This window comes from Excalfactoria chinensis, chromosome 15 (assembly GCF_039878825.1).
Source record: "Excalfactoria chinensis isolate bCotChi1 chromosome 15, bCotChi1.hap2, whole genome shotgun sequence".
NCBI lineage: Eukaryota > Metazoa > Chordata > Aves > Galliformes > Phasianidae > Excalfactoria > Excalfactoria chinensis.
The window spans coordinates 6,099,492-6,121,234 of NC_092839.1; the positions used below are offsets into that span (position 1 = coordinate 6,099,492).

The 21,743-nt window shown below is 46.5% G+C and overlaps 1 protein-coding gene across 2 annotated transcripts; it reads left to right on the forward strand.

Annotated features, from left to right (window-relative positions):
* The first annotated feature begins 9,596 nt into the window (after positions 1 to 9,596).
* LOC140259244 (somatomedin-B and thrombospondin type-1 domain-containing protein-like) lies at positions 9,597 to 20,810 on the forward strand. Of its 2 annotated transcripts, XM_072350361.1 has the most exons (6): positions 9,597 to 10,031; positions 11,566 to 11,760; positions 12,689 to 12,767; positions 13,879 to 14,055; positions 16,195 to 16,314; positions 19,806 to 19,931. In XM_072350361.1, exons 1-5 carry the CDS (start codon positions 9,770 to 9,772, stop codon positions 16,265 to 16,267), a joined length of 786 nt encoding a protein of 261 aa, XP_072206462.1. In that variant the 5' UTR covers positions 9,597 to 9,769; the 3' UTR covers positions 16,268 to 16,314; positions 19,806 to 19,931. The 2 variants fall into 2 exon arrangements, with proteins under 2 accessions (XP_072206462.1, XP_072206461.1); XM_072350360.1 differs by lacking the exon at positions 16,195 to 16,314 and having other exon boundaries at positions 19,806 to 20,810.
* The last annotated feature ends 933 nt before the right edge of the window (positions 20,811 to 21,743 follow it).

Here is a 21,743-nt window from a genome sequence, read left to right on the forward strand (position 1 = left end):
GAAGACCTGCAGAGATTAACTTGGTATTGTGCCTGTGTAAACTTGTTGTGAGGTCCCAGGGCAAAACCAGTTCAGAGAAACCAAAAAGAAGAAAAGGGCAAGTTCTCTCCTTCTTCCTAAATCTTAGTGTCCACTGGTTGTTTAACTTCCACAGTGGCTAATTAGGGCTTTCTTAAAAGAAGGCAGTAAGAATGCAAAAGAATCTGAAAGAATGCACTTTCTGATACAAGAATATCAAGAAACTCCTGTTTTCATGTAATTATCTTTTCTAATAAATCCCAATGAACACGTATACTAGATGGATTAATGCCTTCCGATGCCCATTACAGCTTCTGCTCTCATTGTAGAAAATAAATGTGACCATTTCTGCCATGCAAATTGTATCAATTAAATAAAACCATTAAATAGGTGAGCAAATATTAAAGGTTGTGTTTATCCTCATCCCTGCTGTTACTGTGTGCTCTTCCCCTGTTGCACTCAGAAACGCCAGTCACAGAAAGGACTGTTTATGCTGAGAGTTGACTTTTGGGAGTTTGGGCCACTGCTTTGTTTTTTAGCTCTCCTTCACAGTATATTTATTTCCCTCTTATTAATGTGCTGCAAAGTGTTTAGCTGTCATCTGCAGAGACTGGATTTGTGCAGATAAGTGTCCTTGAATCTCCTGTGTAAATGCATTTCATGTAGTTAAGGCCTCTGGTTTTGTCACCTAAGTGCAAATGAGCATCTGCTGCTTTGTAGATTAACTGAATATTAATTTACAAGGGTCAGCTCTGCTGTTTTGGGTTGGTGTTTGTTTGTTTGTTTGTTTTTTGTCTGTTAGAGCAAGGGGAAACATAGATTTCAAGAGGCAGAATGGCTCCAAGGCTGATGAGGATCTAGAATTTAGGATTCATTTGTTCTAGGTCTAGTTCTACAAATGCTTCTTCAAGGTAGAAGATGCAGTGAAGACACAGAACTGCCTGCACAAACAAGGCCTATCTGGAAGATGTTTACAACACTGAAATGGTAATTTCCATGCCACCTGACTGGCAGATTGCACGGCATGCATCTGATTCATGGTGTGCTTGAGAAGCCCTCAGATTACCTTTGGCAGGCAAACAGGTGTGGGTCAGACCAGGTGTCTTCCCTTGGTGGCTTCCTCCATGGCAGACATTAAGCTGAGTCCTGTTCTCTGACCTCTTCAGCTTCTTGATAAAAGCAGTGTGTAATGCAGGCAGCACCTGGAGTGCAGAGCCAGATTGTGCTCAGATAACTTTAGTCCTGACAATAAAAACAGAAATGAAGTGCTGTTTTTCACTAGCACAGTTAACAAGTGTCAGCTAAAAGCTTGACTAATGTCAGCCCTCTTGTGAACTGGGCATTTAAATTTATGAAACTTAAGTGCTAGACCAATTGTGAAAGCCGAGGTTTTGGATGCACACTCAACCAAAAACTTAACATTAAGACTAGTTGTAGTAAACATATTTGCTTTCTTCTGCAGCTTTTATACCTCATTACTGAGCCTGGTTAATCAGAATAGTTACGTCTGTGTGCAGTGTAATATTTTGAGCATAATATTTAAGCATGTTTTGAATTTAGAAAGACATCTCCGTGTTCTGTTTGCACAGCATTTGGATCACTTTAGAATTTGCTTTCTGTTGGCTTTGCTTGTCTTCCTAACATCCGGAGGGAGATTTAGGAGAGTGAAATTCATGGCTGGGGTTGATAACTGTGTTGAAGAAATGATGGGGAACTTCCCAACTTACATTGTGCAGGGTCCCATGGGATGAATGGTGCCATGTCACACCAGAGCCTGATGCTGTAACTTGCATACCACTTGCTTGTATTTGCTGCCTCCTAAGCCAGCTCAACTGACTTGATAATTCAGCGAATTAATAAACATAAGCTGTGGATGGATTTGTTTAGCCTGAGACATAGAAGGGTACTATTGTGAGTCTCAGATATATCTGCTGCTGTATGGAGGGATAACAGCTGCTTTTTATTGTTTCCTTAAGAAAGTTCTGTATAAAAACCAACAAAAAAACCCCCCACACACTGAACATGTTTGTCTTCCTGTTCTGTAACAAGTAAATCTAAGATGTCAGTGTTTTCAGCCTAATCTGATGGATAACCACTTACAGAAAGTTAAGGGACCTGTATTCTGACCTATGCCAAGTTGCAGCTGTTTTCCTGCAGCTAAAAAAACAGAAATGGTGGCTTGAGGTCCCAGGCTCTTTTACTGAGAATGCATTTGCCAAGTGAGATGGGATGATGATGCAGTATTGACTGGGAGGACTGATGTTGTGGGGTGTGAATGGAACTGCTGTTTCTGGAAGGGGGGTAGCATGTATTTCTTGTTTCATCTCTAGAGTGATAGTGTCTTATGTGCCCTTGGGGATTTCTTGTAGAAAGGGAATCAAATAGTCTGTGCTGAAGAAGACAAAAGAAAAAAGTCAACTTGTAGTTCAGCCACAGGTTCTTTGGACCAAGGAAAGTTGCCGGGAGGGGTCCCTGGCTGTGCTGTACAGGATCCTGGTGATCTGTTCCATCCTTAAATGCCAGCAACAAAATCCCATGGACCGTTCTATAGCACTGACCTGCAGTCTGAGTCAGGGAAGGCTGCCTCTGCCTGCAGGAATCTCCTGGTGTGGTTTGGGCTGCTGCAGGGGCATTGCTGGAGGAGGGAATGGTGGCAGTGGAGACAGCTGGTGAAAGCAGGAGAATGGAAATAGCTTGGGAGGAATCTGAAAAACAAGGCCCTGCTTTTGATTTAATTTGGGAGAGGCTTGCATAGCTTGTGGAATTGATGGAGAATTTTAGGCATTGTGCTCCTTTTCCTAGAGAGCGTGCCTTGCCATGAGTTTGTCTGGATTTAAGATTCCCAGTAATGCTTGGTGAAATCAGGTGCTGTTCTGTCCCTTCATAGGCAGGGTAAAAATACCAGCTTTGACTTGAATGCAAACCTGTTTGATGCTTTTCTTGTGCTTGGAGGATGGAGTATGGCATGCTTCATTCACAGGGCCATGTCTCATGGTTCAGACTTTCAGAAATTGTTCCTTCATTTTCTCTAATGAAAAGAGAAAGAAGAACACGAAGTACTAGATTCAGAAAAGCTTGCTGGTTTCCTTTGGGGGAGCAAAGACTCAGGGAGAAAACCACTAAAAGCTTTTTATTAAAGTATTTATCTTCCCTGTTTTCTGAATAAGACTCTTGGCCACTTTGTATCTTCTCTAGCACTCATTAAAGATAATAGCTTTTTAATGACAACGAGTTTGTTTCCTTTATGCCCTAGGGTGAGTCACAGCCCTGCTCTGTGTGGAGGGAATGTACATGATGGGGTTGTGGAGTGGCTCTGGGCAGAGGAGAGGGGGGGAAGGCTACCATCCCTGCTCCCTGTGCGTGCCACACATCTGAATCGGATGATGGTGCTTTTCTGCTTCTCTCCCGACACCCTCCAAGGTCCTACCATGCAGCACTGTGTGTGAGAGAAGGCAGAATAAGCAGATCACACTTCCCATGTGTTGAGCTGAGAGACTGACTTTGCTGTGTCGAGATGAAGCCTTTATCAAGGGCAAATGCGCTTGAGGTTTAAATCCAAGAAAGTGTTTGTTGTTGTGATAAAGGCACAGCCATAACTGCTGTGCTGTGGTGGGGATCCTCTCAGCAGTACTATGAGGGCACGACATTCGTGAGCAGGAAAAAATACACTTTGGACCTAAGGGGTCATGTGGTAGAGATCTGGAAAACACTGCTTTCGTATGGAAAGCCACCGTGATTCTCCTCTTTGCAGCCAGATGAGCATGGATTATACAAGGGTAGCAGAGGCATGGCTGAAAGGGTGTGCAGTCTGCTGGGCTCCTGAGCCCACAGAAAAGTCCAGGTCTAACAAGAAGGGATTTATTTTCTGACTGAGATGCTTTTAGATCTCCATGTCAATAGCCCAGTTTCAGACATGCTGACCAAAATCCCCTGCAGTCCCATAATGTGCTCCCATCCTTTTATCAGGATATAGGACTTTCTTGTGGGGTGGGCTTTACTTGCAGGTGTTGTTTAGGACTATTTGGCTCAGTGTTCTTTCCTACAGCAAGGGCTAGCATCTCAGACCATACGGAGTTCTGGTCTGATTTCTTCAGATAGCAAATCTGTCAGGAATATCTCTGAACGTTGGTTGGTGTGAACTTTCATCCCATGTTTCCATGTGCCAGCCAACGCGTACAGAAGGGGAGTGCCATTCATAGGTCTTTTCACTCCTATTCTGAGAACTCAGAGGATAAAGCAAAGGAGAGAATCACAGGGCAGGGTTTGAACCCCTTCCAAGTAGAGTGGCATTAAGATCCCTGCAGATGCGTTCTTTGCATAAAAGAAAAAATCTGCCAATCTTTTCTCAAATAAGCCCTTTTGAAGCCTCACTACTCAGTCCTCCTCCCTTCCCTGACCCCCCAACACTTTTCTAATTATGGCTTTCAGTACAGGATGCCTGGGACAAGCAGGCAGGCATCTGGAGAAAGCAGGAGCAGATGTGAAAGCAAATCATCCAGCATCTCCAGTGTTTACAATTATTTTGAGTTTCTGGTAAGAAATAATAATAATAATAATAATAAAAACTCTTCATTCTTGCATTTAGATATTTTCACATATAAGATGATTTTTTCCAGCACTAAACCCTTGTCATCTGCCTGCGTGAATTTTCTGTCTTGTCCTTAACAGCATGAATTCACACTGTGATTGGGCCAATGCATGCTGTCTCAGCTCAGCCCACAGCCCCCTTGGGCAGGGTGGGCCTTCTGCCAGCAAAAGAGATGATTAAGGGAGGATTCAATGGAGATCTATAAAGTCCCGAGTGGCTTTGAGAAAGTAAATGAGAATTGATTGTTCGCTGTCTAGTACAGGAACTAGAAATTCCAATTAAATTAACTGATGGTAGGTTCAAAACAACATAGTGCTTTGCGTGGCATGGCGTTCTGCCATGAGAGGCTGTGGGTGCTAAAAGTATGCAAGTTTGAAGTGGGATGGAAGAAAATCTGTATACAACTGAGGCATAGGTACCACCTATCAGGGAATTCTAGAGGTGAATTTACCAGAAGGTGTGAAAGCACTGTGGGGAAATACCACTATACAGCTTATACTCCCTCCTGTGGGCATCTGCTATTAGCTGCTGTTGAACACAGATACTGGGGGAGATAGGTAAATAGCAGCCAAATAAATGCAGATTCTTGTCACAGCAGTCTGAGTTCAATTCCCTTTCTTCCTTGCTCTGGAATGGTGAGAGCAGCTCTTAGGCAGAGCAAGAGGATGCTAACCAGCTGTCAGAAGATGTCTTTGAGCTGTGCACCGAGCTCCTCTGTAGGAACTGGGGCCGGCAGGAGCAGGAGAGCAGCATCCTCGTGCATGGGGTGGGATGGAGGGCTGAGAAGCTTCAGAGGTTTCCCACTGCCAGGACCCAGGGAAGGGAGTTAAACAATTGAATAAAACAAAAGATATATATTTTTCTCAGGTGAGAGGCTTCGGCGGAATACCCAGGTAGGGTAAATCATTGCAGGCAGGCAGATGTTTCTTGCTCGTGTGCCCTGCTTTGCCTGTGTTAAGAGGCTTTTTTTCCCCCCTTCTTTTATTTTTCTTTTCTATTTGCCACACAGAGAGAAAGACACGAGATGAGAAAACGTTCAGCAAACTACAGAATCAGATAAGTGCCCTCAGCACAAAAACACAGCAGTAGCTTTGGCCTTGGCATATGGCCAGCTCGTCCCTATTCTGCTTGGGCAGTGAAGCACAGAACAAAGGACAGCTTGAAAGGGAGAGTTCATTAAGAAGAGCATGGAGCAGTTGGGTCTCTTTGGTTTCACGTTGGTCTTCCTCTCTACTGCCGCACTTTGGTTCAAGCAGGAAGGGCTTGAGAACAAGTGCTGCTACTCAGCCACAGCAGCAACCTGAAATGAGAAGAAATTCAGGGTTTGCATCTGAATATAAATACTGCTGAAAATGAAACAGCCTATTTCCAAGGCTGCTGAAACATCTTTTCTTTTGGGGAGGAGGAAGGTTGGAGGGAGTGTAGCAGAAATGCTAAGTCATGGCCTGAAGCAGTGATGGAGCACTTGGTGGGAAGGCAGGGCTAACCCAGGGGAGGTCAGCTGCAAGCAGTGCACCTGAGTGACTGGAAGGGCTGGAGCCAGAATTCACCCCTTCCCAGACCTCACTTAAGGGTTGGCAATGGAGGTGAGAGCATCTCACTGGAGATCCCTGCCTACTGGAGGCCTTCGGAAGGTAAGCAGCCCTTTTCTTCATTTCTGTGTCTGCTGTATTTGGGCTTGTCCTCATCTGCTGTAACAAAAGACTTTGCTACCCTGCTCTTATAACATTACAGAGGGAATCCCCAGCAACAGGGTGAGGGGATAGGAAGAACGATTTTAACATAGCTGCAGGTCAGGAGGTTGGCTGACAAAGTGGAGGTGTGGCAAGAGCTGGCCTCCAGCTTTGCTGAGTTCACATAACACCTGTGCTTACAGCTGTAGAGAGTCTGATTATCGTCCATCCCCAAAGGCTTCATCTTCTCACTGGGTTTCCTGGTTCTGGAGTTTTATTGCTTCTATTAGGTTTGTTAGCGGTAGGATGCTGGATTATTTGTCACAGCTTTTCTTTGAAAACATCAAAATTTGTGAGAGTTTATCTGCTTCCCTGATGGTATTCAAAAACAGAACAAAAGTGCTGTATGCAACTGGAATTCTTCCTGCGCTCCTGTCTGCCCAGCATGGCACAGCTAAAACTCTGACCATCAAAGCCTAGATATGCGTGCTCTGGGCATAGGTTAGGATACACAGATGAGCAGCCATCAACAGGGCACAGAATCTTCTACTGGAACTGATTTCTAAGTTGGTACCTGCTCACAGCAGCAAGTGTAGGTGGGAACATTGAGCTTTGCTTTATTTTGGACAGCTGTTATTGTCATTGCTGTTGATCTGTGTCATGTTCTGGAAGGCTCATGTGAGCTGATGGTACTTCTCACTGAAACAGCAAAAACAAGCAGAGCATCCCTTGTGAGCCCTTCTGAGAAGGGTTTGCATGAGCTGGCAGCCAGCTCTCCTGTGGCACTCACAGAGCTGTAGAAATCAGCTCCAAGAAATCAGATCACTTGGTTGGCTACTTTCCTTTTATGCTTTTACAGACTTGGCTGCCACAATGGAGGTTAAAATCTGATGCTCTAAATGAGCACTAGCTTTTTCTGTCCTGCACACCAATACCTCTCTGAGCTTCCTCACTGCTGCAGAGCGCAAAAGTCCAGGTCTTAAACAGGGGATGTAAGGGGAAATACTGATCTACTAATGCATTTGCATTGTATGTGTAAATCATCAGGTGATGGTAGGAACAGTAATGGACAGTGATGAGCACTGCCCGGTGGAAGGGAGGATAAGCTTCCCTTTGTCACTTGAGAGGGACGTTCCATCTGCTGACATCCTCTGTCCATCCTTGTTAATGAAGGGCACAGGAGGGCCTCTGGGAACTGGGTCAGTGGTAGCTCCAGCACAGTGCAGCCTAATTAAGGTAGGGGAAATGAATGGGAGGGAAGGAACCCTGCAAGGCCAGCAGGGAAGGCAGCTGTGTTTGCACAAGCAGATAAAGCTGCTTTTCCACCTGCCCTGGTGAGTTGCCTCGATGTTCCCTGTAGGGTGGAAGACACAATTCCCACTGCCAAGGACAGCCCTGCAGGCTGTTCTGTTGCTGAATGCTTGCTTGGCCCTAATTTTTCTCAAAGGGACAACAGCTCTGCTTGCAACAAATTTCTTGCTGGTCTTGGGAGGTCCAGCATGGCCTGGGCCACGTTCTCTCTTGCTTCTTCAACATTATTATCTTTAGTGCGTGAAAAAGGAGGGGCAAAAAAGGCCTAAACAAAAAATCCCCCAGGGTAACGTCAAACCAGAATAAGGGAGAACTTTTGTTTTCAGACCAGGAATGTGAGATGAGCAACAAAGTTTGCTCCCATGAGCTTTAGGTGGGGGTGGATTGAATGTAAACTATGTAAATGCCAGTGAGAGGTCTGGACGCAGACCCAGTTTTCCCAGTAGCAGAGGGTCAGTCAAAATTGCAGCGTTTATGTGGACATGTTGTTTTCTAAAACTAATTTCTATTCAGTTGGTTTTCTGTGTCTTGGAATAATGTGTTTCTATTCCTCCTACCACAATATTGTTGACAGTGGACTCGGAGCACCAGCAGCATCAGTGCAGGAAACAACAACACCTGGGAAATAATCTCCATTGCTGCCCCTCAGTTAACTGTGCAAGAGCTGCACAGTCCTCTGGTTTGTGTGGACTAATAGTTGAGTAATGCAATCTCGTTTTGACTGTTGATCTTCCTGTTCTAGATCAAGAATGAGCCATACATTGATTGGATGACCTGCCCACGGTCAGTGAGTGACTCATTAGCAGAGGCAGGAATTGACACACCTGGTATCTCTGTTTTCCTGCTTCCTAGACCCTACAGCCTCTTGTTTTAGTGCTCTGCCCTTTCCTCCCCTGCTCTTTTTGTCTCTTGCCCACTGTAGGATTTGTTACGTGTGTAATTTCCAAGGAGACACAGGTATCTGCAGGCATACAAAGAAGCTAAAGTTCTTTATATTTCTTACCTTTTTGGAATATTTTGCCATGTTATGCCTGGTTTGGTGTAATGCTCCTATGCCTCCAGCTCTGCCCACAGATTGCTCTGTGGTAGTCTTCATTTTTCTTCTTTTATTATTGTCTTTGCTGCAGTCTCCTACAGTGGGAATGCTCTGCCCATACCCACAGGATCACAGAATGGCCGGGACCTCAAGGATCATGAAGCTCCAACCCCCTCCTGCCATAGGCAGAGCCACCAACCTCCCTATTTAATACCAGCTCAGGCTGCCCAGGGCCCCATCCAACCTGGCCTTGAACACCTCCAGGGACGGGGGCATCCACAGCCTGTCCAGGCAGCTGTTCCAGCACCTCACCACTCTCATAGTAAAGAACTTCCCCCTGACATCTAACCTAAATCTTCCTTCCCTCAACTTAAAACCATTTTCCCTTCTCTACCCTTTCAAAGGGTACAAGGGCATAGTCAGTCACCAAAACTCAGTAGTTGGGTTTTATAAATCCCAGCTCACTATTCAGCAAGGTGTAACAGCTGTTGTGATCAATATTTTACAGCAAGTCTGCTTGAGAAGAAGTTACAGTAAAGGCTTTAGCATCCCCCTGAATAGCTGAATAATTCACAGGAGTGGCTCTAATCGCTTTAAGCTCTTTGCATTTGAAAGTAAGCACAAAATTCAGAGTAACTCTGCAGTGAGGTGCTGTTTACAGCCCCTGAGCCGAGAGGGGACAAAGCTTCAGGGGCTTAACTGCTTTCCAGGTGTGCTGGAGCCCAGAGTGCGGAAAAGAGGACTCTCTTGTCATTTGGTTTGGCTGATACCCTTCACGATGATTTCTGAAGTGCTGGCAGCGCGGAAATCGCACCCTGCAGCCTTACAACTTCGCGCACACAGAAGTACGAGTACCGAGTACCGTGCGATGCCGCGCAGGCACAGAAACATCCCGCCAGGAAAACAAAAGCAAAAGAGGAACCGCAGTGAGCCCAGCGCTCAGCCGGTGCCCGGCCGCAGCCTCCAGCCCTCAGCCCTGCCCTCCCGGCCCGGAGCAGCGCTCAGACGGGCGGGCCCTCACTGCCGCCCGGTGCCTTTCGCTCTGGGAGGCGGACCGGCTCCTTTTTCCTCCCAGCACCCGAAAGCCGTGGGGCGCTGAGCTCCGGCAGCCGGGGCCGAACCTGCCCTGCGTGCCGCCCCGCCATGCCGCGCTGCCCCGTCCGTGCTGCCGCGCTGCCGCCACCACCACCCCTCCTGCTCTTCCTCCTTCTCTTCCTCCTCCTCCTCCCGGCTCCGCGTCCCGCCGCCGCCGGCTGTGCCGCCGTGGGGCTGTGCTGCCCGGGTCGCTCCCCGTCCTGCCGCAGCACCGGCTGGCGGCCCGACGGCTCCTACGGGCAGTGCTACTGCGACCAGGCGTGCGAGCACACCCTCGACTGCTGCCACGATTACTCCCAGGCCTGCCCAGGTGAGCTGAAAGCCGTCGCCGTGCCTCACAGCGAGCGACTGCGGGCGGGCTGGAGCCGGCTGCGCCCTTCTGACGGCACCGAGGGCTGCAGGGTGCGCTCTGCTGACGGCTCGTCTGCGGTGCCCGGTGGGAGCGGGGAGGTGAGCTGAGCTGAGAAGGCTTTCTTTTAGCGAGCGGAGCCATCCCGTATTCCCTTCCCACGAACAGCATCCTCACGGAGCCCTAGCTGCTTACATAACGCTTTTTTTTGTTGTTGTTCCTTTGGTCTTTATTTTTTCTGTCGTTGTTCTTTAACCTGAGTAGCTGCGCCTTAGCACGGTTTGCTTTAGGCAGCTGTTCTTGTGGTTCACTTTACTTTGTATGAGGAAACTGATAGTTCAGCCCAAAGACCAGCATGGGCTGCCGGCTCTGCAGACCGCTGCTAAGTGCGGCAGGGAGCGGCGGGCACCGGGCGCTCTCCCCGCCGCCGCCGCCGCGCTGTGTCCCGGTATTGAGCTCGGTGCTGCCGCCCCGTGGCGATCCGGCGGTACTGCAGCGCCGCGTACGGGGCTGTGCGTGGGGTCAGCGCCGCTTCGCTTGTCCTGAGTCTGCCTTGCAGCCTGGCCTTCCTTCGGGACTTTTCTTTACAAAACTCCTTTATCAAACTGGTTTTATTATGGTGTTTACGCTAATGTCTGAAGCCTAAGTGGAACTGGAGAGAGTGGAAGATTTAAAATAAGTAGGATGCATGAGAGGAAGATAAGGTGGCACAAGGCAGCTTTCCACCCACTGTGTCCAGTGGTGCCTGCTGACAGCTACCCGAGATAAAGTGAATAGAGGCTACCCAAATATGAGGGAAAACGGGACCATAGTGAGGTCTCAGCTTCTCTGCACCCGTGCACTCCTGTTACTGTTCTCAGTCAGGCAAGGAAGATTGAGTTGTGAGACACAGTTAATTACAGAAGGCATGTGAGGCTGTGCCGCCACTGATGGCAGCCAGGAGCTCCTGTGCTGGCCAAGCACTGCTGCTAGGGCAGCCAGCCAAGGTCCTGCCAGGAGAAGGAGTGATGCCAGCACGGCCAGGGTTGGAATGCTGCTCTCCTTTTGCCTTCTGCTCAGTCAGGACAGATGGTGCAGTTCACTGATGAAGAGCGGGCAGAGAAGCAGTGAAATGTTTTGGCAATTTTGTCTCAGGTAATTTTGTGCTGTAATAATAAATGTGTGGTTGAGCTTCCACAGAACTGTTTCTCAGTCGTGTTGTCAACACAGTGAAAGTGAGGGATGGTCCCCGGTGTCTCCCTGTGCTCCTGTGGCCACCGAAGAGCTTGATGCATTCACCCCTGCTCTTGCTCATGATCCTTCTCTTACACCTCAGTTTGATTCAGTCTAATACAGAACATTCTCAGTTCCCCAGTGCAGCTCACAGCAGTGTAGCAGGAGATTAGTGTCCTCATGCAGCCTGGACTATGTTGGGTAGCTGGAGCTTCTGGGAAAACACAGCTGGGAAAACAGGAAAACTCATTTCTGTAATGTTCTTTGTTTCTTACTCTTTCAGTTATCCCCTGCATTGTATCTCAGTGGAGTGCTTGGAGTGGTTGTGCAGAGCCTTGCAAGACAACCTATCGTGTTCGGAGGAGGCACATCATCCAGGAGCCTCAGAATGGAGGAGAGGCATGTCCTGCCCTGGAGGAGAGGGCTGGCTGTGTGGAGTACTGGACTGAGCAAGGAGCAGAGTGTAAACAGTCCCTGAGTAAGTCCTCTGAAAATGTAAGTGCCGTGGTAACAGAGGAGGGCTTGTTTGGGCCAGCGGATTTGGTCTTTATTTGAAAAGAGCTGTTTTCAAACACCATCGGATTTGCTCTGGGTCTGTCTGGTGGGCCTGAAAACTGAGCTCTTCACTCAGGGGTGTGGAGATATCCTTCCTGGGACAACATTTAAAAATAGTTCCTACCATTTACTGTGGTCTGGTGTGTTTCAAAAGTGAAATATTACAGACCTGCCATGATCTCACAAGGTTAAATCTCTGGTAATTTTGATAGAGTTGGTAGATTAATGATGGTTTAAAACTTCTGGAAGTGTGTGTCGAGTGCTGTTTTTTCTTTTTTTTATTAATGAGTCATCTTCAAAAAGCCATGAAGGAGCAATACCCATCAAAGGCAAGGTATGGCCTTTTCCCTTGGAGCCGGATACATGCAGTGGAAACCTCCTGCTGCTTGCTGGAGGAAAGGTCTGATTTGAGTTTGTTCAGGCTGATTTTCATGTCGTACCTTTACTGATTTTTGTTTTTGAAAGAACTGCTTGTGATTTTATTTTTGTTTTGCTGGTATTTTTGGGTCAAAATCTGTCCAGTTTGGAATGTAGCTCCAGCTGCCTTTATCAAACCTGTTGCATTGATGCCACTGCTAAATATTGCTTCCTGCTCTGTCTTTGGGTGTGCCTGATAAGAAGGCTCACGCTACTCAAGCAAAAATCTGACAATACAGATTTTCTTTTCATTGAAATGGTTGGTGGGAACCAACAGTACAAAAATACACAGTTGTGTTTGTTTTTTCTCTCCTGCCAAAGATAAAACCAAGTGACACTAAAGGCCCATCTATCCCTACTGTTTTGCAGACACTGCTGGCCTCAGTGTGGTATAACCTCTTACACTGTGTACTCTTTCTCTTTGATATATGCAGTCCCCGCATTAATAACAACAGGAGGGTTTGGAAAAGCAAGGAAAAAAAGAGCTGCAGCTGATGGCCATGAAAGAGTGGGGTAAGTTGGTCGCTCAGCACAGGCACACAGTCATACTCCACCTTGAACATCTCTCTGCAGCTTTGGGCCTGTCTTCCTGCTGATAAGAACCAGCATCTCCCACCAGGACAGGGCACTTTACAAGAGCAAGGAGCTGCCCCCTCCTCAGCAACAGTAATATCCACAGGGAGCCTGAAAGCTGTGAGTCTGCCTTGCTGTAAGGCTGGTAGACTGATGCCATAAAGAAAGGTTGTATTATCAGTAAACCAAAGACCAGTCACTTCAGCTCTTGTCTATGTTTAGTTTGAGTGCCCAGTGCTTATCTTCTCTATCTTTACGCAGTAGGATATCTGGCAAGGAGCTTTTGAAAGTTGCATGCCTGTGGTTTAGTGATACTGCTTGAAAAGATTCCTAACCAAAGACCACAGCTGATGTTTATACATGCATCTTTACTGTAAGTGGACATGGTGTATGTACTACACAGTTTAAGAAGCAGTAGACTTCGATGGGAAGAGTTGCCAAACGTGGAACAGCAGCCCCTCTACAAGAGAGTGCTGGCAGAATGTAGATACTGGAGTGTGATGTGTCTGTCCAGCAGTCCTCACTGTGATGAAACTTCTTTGTTACCTCTTTAACCAATGTAAGTCCAGCACCTGTCTCTTCTCCTTGGGACAGTCATTTACCAACAGGACCTTATGGGTCCTTACTATGAGTGAGAAGTGCGTGTTCCTAATCCAGAGCTTCTTTTCTGTCTAGATATGCTGTTGAGGTTTGATGTGTCTCATGGATTAAAAATGTCATGGCCATTGCTGGACTCAGGGTTCATGCTGAGCCTCAGTGGGGCTGTGAGCATTACTGACTTGGGGGATTGTTCCTTGGTATCAGAAGTGGAAATGGGCTTTTTGCATGGGTCTGTGTGAAAGGACTGAATTCTCAGGAAACAGAATCTGCCATCTTACTGAATGGGAAACTCATCCTTCTGCCACTTCAGCTCCTTTGGGCTGCCTGTTTGTGCTGAACTTTGTTTCTAATTAATGTTGTGTGGTTGCTGACTTTACTCTGGCTCTCCCAGTGCTGCAGAAAGCTCTAACCTGGTTGTGAAGCTAACCCGCAATGGTTATTTTGGCTGCAGGTACTGCGTGGAGTTCCAGCTTGTGGCCATCACTCAGGGCTGCCTGCACAGTCACCACTCATACACTCACTGGATGCAGTATCTCAGGGAGGGCCACACTGTCTGCGTGGAGTGTCAGCACCCAGCCTTAGATTCTGAGAGTCTGCATTGCTATGGGGATGGCAGTGGAAGCCAAAGGTAAGAGTTTGGATTTCTTTTTTCATGTTGAATTTTTCATTCTTCTCCCTCAATCTGCTTGTCCCAGTTTTATAATGTGCTTTGTTCAGCTCTCTGGATCACTGTCCATGTATTAACTGGTGATCCTTGCTGCATGCTCTGAGTTAGGCCAGAAATCTTCTAATTGCTTTCTTGCAGAAAAGTCAAGTATTAAACCAGTGGCAGAGCCAGGACTGGAAAGTTCTGCACTTAGTCTGCTAAATCTCACAGACTTTTGAGTGGAATAGTTGTGGGTTGGTGTTTTTTCTTAGTGGTGGTGTCTTAAAGATACTTCAGCCGTACCTCTAGGGTTAACAGTCCTATCAGGTCAGTCTAATAAGACAAAATTAGTCAATGATTTTTTAAGAACTGGGGATTTTGTTTCTACAAGTGACTCTTAATGAGTACTTCTGGCAAGTGGTAGCTGGCTTAGGGGCTTGGGCTAAGTGCTGGCACCTGCACTTGGATGGGAGCGCTGTTAAATCTCTGCTGTTTCAGCATCCTTTCCCTGGAAAGCTGAAGCAGCTTTGGGGTGATTAATGGGGAGCACCCAAGGTGTACAGATTAGGTGGAGTTCAGTGAAGGTGAAGGGAATGGCTTGAAGCTGTGACACGTCTGTGGCAGAGCCAGCAGCAGAGGAATCCTGGCTCTCAGGACTCTGCTGTGGTCACTGGATGCACAGCTTCTGCAGTGCTTTTATCCTGATAGATACAATACTCTTAGATAAAATCCTCTTAGAATTTAACCCCCTTGTCAGTTTGTTAAACTACAAAACAGCCTGAGCTGACGTTACCTGTCACTGTGTTGAGGAATGGTTTTAAAACATACATGGAAGTTGAAATAAGCATGTTCATTTGAATTTGGAACTTCAAACTGAGTTTGTTAGGCTTTAAGCACAAAAAGTATTGCACTAGCAGGACTATCAGTAATGGCCCTTTTATCAGGGTTTGTTTCAGGTTTTTAGTAAGAGGAAATCATGTTGGACTCTTTTCCTTCCTTGCCTCAGCTTGTTGTGTACAAAGATTCCAAAAGCAGTTTAGACAAAGAAGAAACAAAGACTTATTGGCGTGGCTGGGAAAGTTTCTTACTTGCATTCAATGTGAACGTTATTTTAAACGATTACAGTAATGTTATTTTACTGAAGTGCTGGAGCCAGAAAGGAACATCAGATTAATTGAAATAAAAAATACATTCAGGAATTCATTTCCTCTTTGGGCTGCAAAAAGAGGAGGGCATTTTCATTTGCCGAGCTATCTGGTGAACTGCACTGTATGTGGAATAGAAGCACAAAGAAAATGCAATGGTGTGGATCGCAGCGATCTGATCCATGTTGGCAGGCTGAAGGCTGGAGATGAGCAGTTACCACTGCTCATGGTGGTTGGTTTACTGACTTCAGTGCACCAAGACTCAGCCCATGGCTCTGCAGCTGGTTTGAATCCATCTGAACTAAGCAAAGCCTAGAAATTGCTCCTATAGACTTGCTGTAGGTCTGTAAGAGAATTCCTTGTAGGCATGTGAAAACCAGCAGGGAAAACAGCTTTTAATACAGTAAGCTTTCACTTCTCCAGCGTTATTGCCTATAATATCAAATGAACTAATGTCTGTGGCATTTTCTGGGCAGGTATGAGTTCTCTGTGTGTGCCAAGCTGACGTAATGTTTGCGTTCATTTAAGTTCATTACCGAGGTAGCAGTGTAAGCTTGCATAACAGGCAGTGCTGGTGTGGGCTGGCATGGGCAGTGAACAAAGCTCAAAGCACTGCAAAAAATAATGGAGATGCATTTCATGCCTCCTTGGTCTGGCAGTGCTGGGCGGTTTAGTCAGAGGTGAGTAGGCAGCTGGCAAGTGGGATATGAGTGTCTCTGCTCTGCAGCTTCCTTCTCCTGTGTGTGCATGTGAAGCCTCCCTTCCCTTTCACATGCATCTACTAGGTAACCTCCATGACGCAGTCTGGTGCTCTTCAATACTATGTGACCTTACTGCAATTGTGCCTCAAGTTGGTTCTTGGCTAGGGCTGGATATCTCAATTTACTTGATATCAGCATCCTAAGTATTTAATATAGGTGTTCTTTATATGAACAGAATTCATTAGTTTCTAGAAATAATATGCTTTTTTTACCAGGTTACGTGGTGGAAAAAACTGTCCTCTGTGGTCTCTTGGAAGAAACTGGACTCTTGGTGGGGACAGCCATTGAGTGGGATGAGGGAAGTGTCTGTAAAAAGGTTTCTGCCTTCGATTAGAGTAAGTGGGCACACCTGAGCATGCAGTGTTGGCATGGAGTGGTGCTTTGAGGGTCATGCGGTGAGGGCATAGGCTGGGATTTGCTGGAGAACAGAAGCACAATGCTTGGAAAGGAAAAAGATGGGAAGGCAACTGCTGCCCTGAGAAAAAAGGTGGTGGGAGGCCAAAGCTGAAGCCAGCACCCAGCACCTAGGATGCCGTGTGCTGCATGTGTGAGCGCACTTACTTAGATCTGCTCCTGAGTATCTGGCTGCTCGCTCAGTTCACCCTCATTTGGAATTTTTGCCTGTGCAGCTCTACTGGTCACCTTGCCAGGGAGCCAGGTGGTGGCTTGCTGGTGACCTCAGGGTAAGTCTTTGTGGCTGGCCTGTGCCATGGCACTGCCCTGGGTCTGTCAGGCTGTGTAGGGATGCACATACAGCTGCTGGTGTCACACCCACGCTGTGCCTGCGCTCCTGTCTGCTCATGCTGTTGGTTCAGCAGCTCTTGCCAGCATTTAGTTCACCAAGATATTGTTCCAAGAGTGACTCTCAGGAAGGAAAACATCTGACAAGAGTTTAAAATAAACTCGGCAACACTGGTATATTTTGATGAGTATTTCCTAATTATCTTCTTGTGTCTAAGTAGAGTCTAGCTTATAAATGCGTCAAAATGAAGAGAGTTGGTTCTTGTCTGTGCCTTCCACCTGTCCTATACTATGCAGAAGAGGTTAGTTCATCTTAACCCCTGTTGTGAAATGAGTGTGAGCTCAGGAGTTTCCAACATTTTTGGTCAGATCATTATGGCCATCAGATGGGGATAAGGTGGGATAATTCAATAGCTTGGATTGGCTTCTTCCTTCTGGAAGGTTATAAGGTAAACAAGGTGGAGCATTAAACCTGGAAATTGATCTGTTAATTTTGCATCATATTCTGAAAGATCTACAAATAAAGCTCAGAGCAGCAGACTTGACATCTGTGAAATTGTTACTCAGCCTGTGTTGAGGCGGATCAGCTGCTCTTCATCATCTGGAGGAAGCTGTGGTGGTGGTAGCACATACATAAACGTCCATTCAGACTGCAGTAGTTTATGCCCATGCTTTGTTGGGCAGGGGGAGAATGAGAGTGGATGGACATGATTTATAGCAAAATCAGTATCTGCCTTCCCCACCAGCTGGACTGGAGTTGGCAAGCTTAGCTGATGTGTTTAAGCAGTAAAGCCTTTTAAAGGTAAAGCTGCAGCCCAGAGTTCTGAAAGGTATGGGACTGCCCTGCATGCAGCCTGCTTTATCGGGGATCTTAATCCTCCCTCTGTGGATTCTGGTATTTTGAAATGACCTTAAGCCAGGAGAAAAGTACACTGAGCCATTTTCCAACCGTGTGTGATGCGTAAAACCCTGCTCCAGAGCACGACATCTCATTAAACTAAGGGCAGAGTTAGCCATGTGGAGCTACAGTAGTAATTCCAGTTTCCACAGAACTATAAAACAAGTTAGGGATCTGTTTGGCTGTTCTGCTAGCAGCCCTCTGCACAGGGCATGAGGTAGTATCAAATTGTGGTATCTATGCATCTCCAGAGGACAAGGCTGAGATGCACAGTTGTGAGGAATTCCTTTAAATCACTGCACCATCACTTCAAGGGAGGAACACACTGTGTATTTCTAGTACTCTGTCTGCTCACAGAGATGAACTTTGCAGGTCTCATGTTCAAATCCAGGTTCATGTGCTCATAACATAGTAAGTATCTAACAAAGCCTGCGCTGCGGCTGCTTGCAGTGAAGCTGTGCCACAGCAGAATTTCCGTTTCTGTGGCTCTTTGGCCAACATTTCTCCTGCAGCCACTGATTGTGACAAATAGCCTGTGGATCTGCTTGATTGTTTTAATAGGATGTTTCTCTGATCAGTTCTGGTTGAGTTCTGGTTCTGAAGTGTTGTGGTTTGGGTTTTTTGGGGTTTTGGGTTTTTTTTTTTTTCATCGTCTTCTCCTGTGGCAAGAGGGCTCTGAGCTCCTTTGCTCCCCCATCATCCTCTTGTAAGAAAAAACAACTGCAACAACAGCTACAAGGTTCAGAAAAATACATTGCAACAATGCCAACAGCTGGGATGAGTGAGAGTCCATGAGAGTCCATACACAAGCATACATCTCAGCAGCAGCTTTCGCAGCTCCTGCTCCCACATACTGAGGATCATCAAGCCTGGAGGTTTGGTCCTCCTCTTGCAGTGCTGACTGAACCACAGGCTCAGGATCTGCAAGCTTTGCTTCGAGTTGCTGAGCTCCAGTAGCTTCCACTCCAGGCTTTTTGTTGTGCAAATACTTCAGGAGTGGGATTCTTTAGGGCATGCAGGAGCTGATGGCCCAGTGGGTGAGCCCAAATAGAAGCCAGTGGCTCCTTCATCCTCGGATGAATCAGGGGCAACCAATGATGTGCCCACATGACTTTTTAAGGCTTCAAAAACTTTCCTCAAGGTTTTTAGCAACCTGGACACCACCCCATCACCTCTAGTGGCTGCATCCCACAATTTTACAAAGATGTTTTTAGATTCAGATGTCATTTTGTTCCCCATGGTATGCAGTCACTTACCTTTGTTCTGCAAAGGGCAATCAGTTGGGGACGGTAAGACTTCTCTCAGTCTTGCACTTCTTTCAGTCCTTTTTTTGTGAGAGCTTCTTTTAGCTCTCTTCAGATAGAACCATAGAATCACTGAGGTTGGAAAAGATCATCCAGTCCAATTGTTCACCTGTTACCAATAGCTCCCACTAAACCATGTCCCTCAACACAACATCCAATCATAGATAGAGCCTCTCTGTCCTGTGCTTCTCTCAGCCTGCTCCTGATTGCTCTACCTTTCGTGTCCCTGTTCGGGTGCCATTTGTGGCAAGAGGGCTCTGAGCTCCCTTGTGCATGTAGTGAGAGGTGCAAGCTTCCTTGCTGGTGCAGAATGAAAGACCTTTAGGTGCTCACAATCTTTTATACCTGCGCAACAGCAACTGGTCACATGCAGGAGCCAGGCACCTTGCTGCATGCTGAGAATAGTCCCTACCTCATTGGCTATGGCTGGCAATGGAGCTCTGCCTGCTGAGGGGAGGCATGGTGCTACAAAGTAAAACACCAATTTTGCCCACTCTGCAAACTGGCAAGGGATTCAGTACAGGAGTTACAGGGACACAAGATCACTTGGTGAATGGTTGCATGCAATGATGGGTACCTCATGGAACGTTTCTTCAACCCCTTCTGGGTTTAATACCCACAGTGTGCTGCACTGGCTTCTTCCAATCCAGTGTTCCTGGGAGGACTGGTTGTGGTCTGCTTCATGTTATTGTAACCCTGTGGGGGTGGTCACTGCAGATTCTTCTTTGCAGCAGCAGAAGTGGAGAACTGGGTCCAAGAAGTGAAAATTGATGTTAGCAACCTAAATGGAACTTACTGGGTGATTTGCTCTGCTTGAACAAATGCCTTCCTGCTGTGGGAGTGCAGGATGCTGACTTTTTCTCCTTTTATGCTTGTGTTCCAGGAATCAGCTGTTGCACTGGCAGGCAGTGGGGAACCCTCGATGCAGTGGAACATGGAAGAGAATTCGCCAGCTGGACACTTGCTCCTGTCCTTCTGTTCACAGCTTCTTGTTCATCTAACTCCTGACAGTCCCAGAAGTGAGCGCCGTGATGGTTTGTCTGGCATAAACATGCAGTAGCAGTAGTAACCACAACCAAAACAATGACTTCTCCACAGCAGAGGCTGTGCTGCTTACTTTCAAGACTTTGCTGTCTGCACTGGGTCACGCTGAATGCTCCTCAGTTGCCAAAGAAATCAGGCTGGCTGTGAAGTGCCAGTCTCTGTATATCCATTCCTGTAGCCTCTACTGCCTGAGAGAGGCCTTTCTAACCCCAGTGACTTCTTTCAGATCACCCCCTCCCTCACATAACAGGAAAAGAAAAGTCCTCATGAACCTGTGTTAAACTGTTGTTTCCTAAAGCTTCACTGAAAAAACAAAACAAAACAAACAAAAAAAAAAAAACCACAACAAAAAACCCTACAGCACAGAGTGAATTAACTCAAGTGTGTCCACTTTGTGGCAGTAGCATTTCTTCATGGATCCTTGTGCTCATATATCTCTTCGTTTCTTTCCCCCCCCCCTCCCATCTCCCTCCCCAGATCTCATCATTTCATATTGATCTTCATTCCATATTGATCCATGGTCTTACACAGGGTTGATCTTGTACTGCTGAGATAATGACAAAACTTAGAAATGAGCCTGTTCCAATCTGTGAGGATTGAAGGTACCAGAGATAAATGGGAGTTGGACTTCACATTTCAAGGAGCATCTTGGAGTTGCCCCCAAACACAGCTCAGTCCTGGAGCTCTAAATAGCAAGTCATTTCAGATATACCTGTGGAGGCTAGCTGTGGCTATGTAGGTTTGTTTTTTAAACTGGAAAATGTGAATTGTTTTCTTTATGTTTTGCTGATTTATAGTCATGCTTTTCTATAAGAAAGTGGAAATAAAAGGGACTGGAAATGTTCTCCCAGTGTGATGTTGCTTACCTTGTGTAGTGCTTGAGCCTGCCTCATTTGACAGCAAGACTAGCTGGAACAACTCCTGTGCTCCATCAGGTAAGATCCTTGAATCATTAAGTTCGAAAAGATCACTGAGATCATCCAATCCAACCATCAGCCCGTGCCCGAGACTGTTCTAAACCGTGTCACTCAGTGAGACATCTGCTTTTTTCTTGTAAACCCCCAGGGCCAGTGACTCTACTGCATCTCTGAGCTGCCCATTCCAAAACCTTGCCACTCTTTCTGTGAAGTAATTTTTCCTAATATTCAACATGAACCTCCCCTGGTGCAGCTTAAGGCCATCATCTCTTGTCCTGTCAAGAGTTACCAGGTTAAAGAAGCCAACCCCGAGCTGTTGCTGCCCAGTTCCAGAGCTAGTGAGGATTTACATAAGGAATTAAAGCACTGTGACCTACCAGTATGCAAAGTGAATTCAACATACCCCTAGTTCTGGATCTGCTTAAACAAAATTATGACTTGTTTAGATCCTATCTAGTGTCTATGATGAGATCTTTTGTGAGAACATTAAAGTGCTGAGGAGAAGTGACTTGTTGCTTTGGATAGGTGTATGTGTAGTGCAGCACCCGACCCCTCCTGGTCAGCACTGTAGGGATTTTAGAGCAAGGCTCTGCTTTTTATTGCATGCTACAAGCTGTCTCTGTGAATTAATGACTCACAGAGGGGTGATCTCATCCCAGAGTAACAGGACTGAAAAAAACAAAACAAAGAAACCTTTTCTTCACTGTCTGGCATAATCTACCTTAGTGGCCTGCTCAGGAAAACTTTGGCTTGTAAGCAGAGGGATGCAATCTGCTGAGGAATGGCTTGTGAGTAAGTAGCTAGAGTGCAGAGCTCTGGTTTCAGCAGTGAGGAATGTCTATTATGCTGGAAGTCAATTT

Coding starts and splice junctions, on each gene's coding strand:
- LOC140259244 (XM_072350360.1), top strand. CDS start 9,770: ATGCCGCGCTGCCCCGTCCGTGCTGCCGCGCTGCCGCCACCACCACCC. Junction 12,768..13,878: donor GATGGCCATGAAAGAGTGGG/GTAAGTTGGTCG, acceptor TTTTGGCTGCAG/GTACTGCGTGGAGTTCCAGC. Junction 14,056..19,805: donor GATGGCAGTGGAAGCCAAAG/GTAAGAGTTTGG, acceptor CTTGTGTTCCAG/GAATCAGCTGTTGCACTGGC.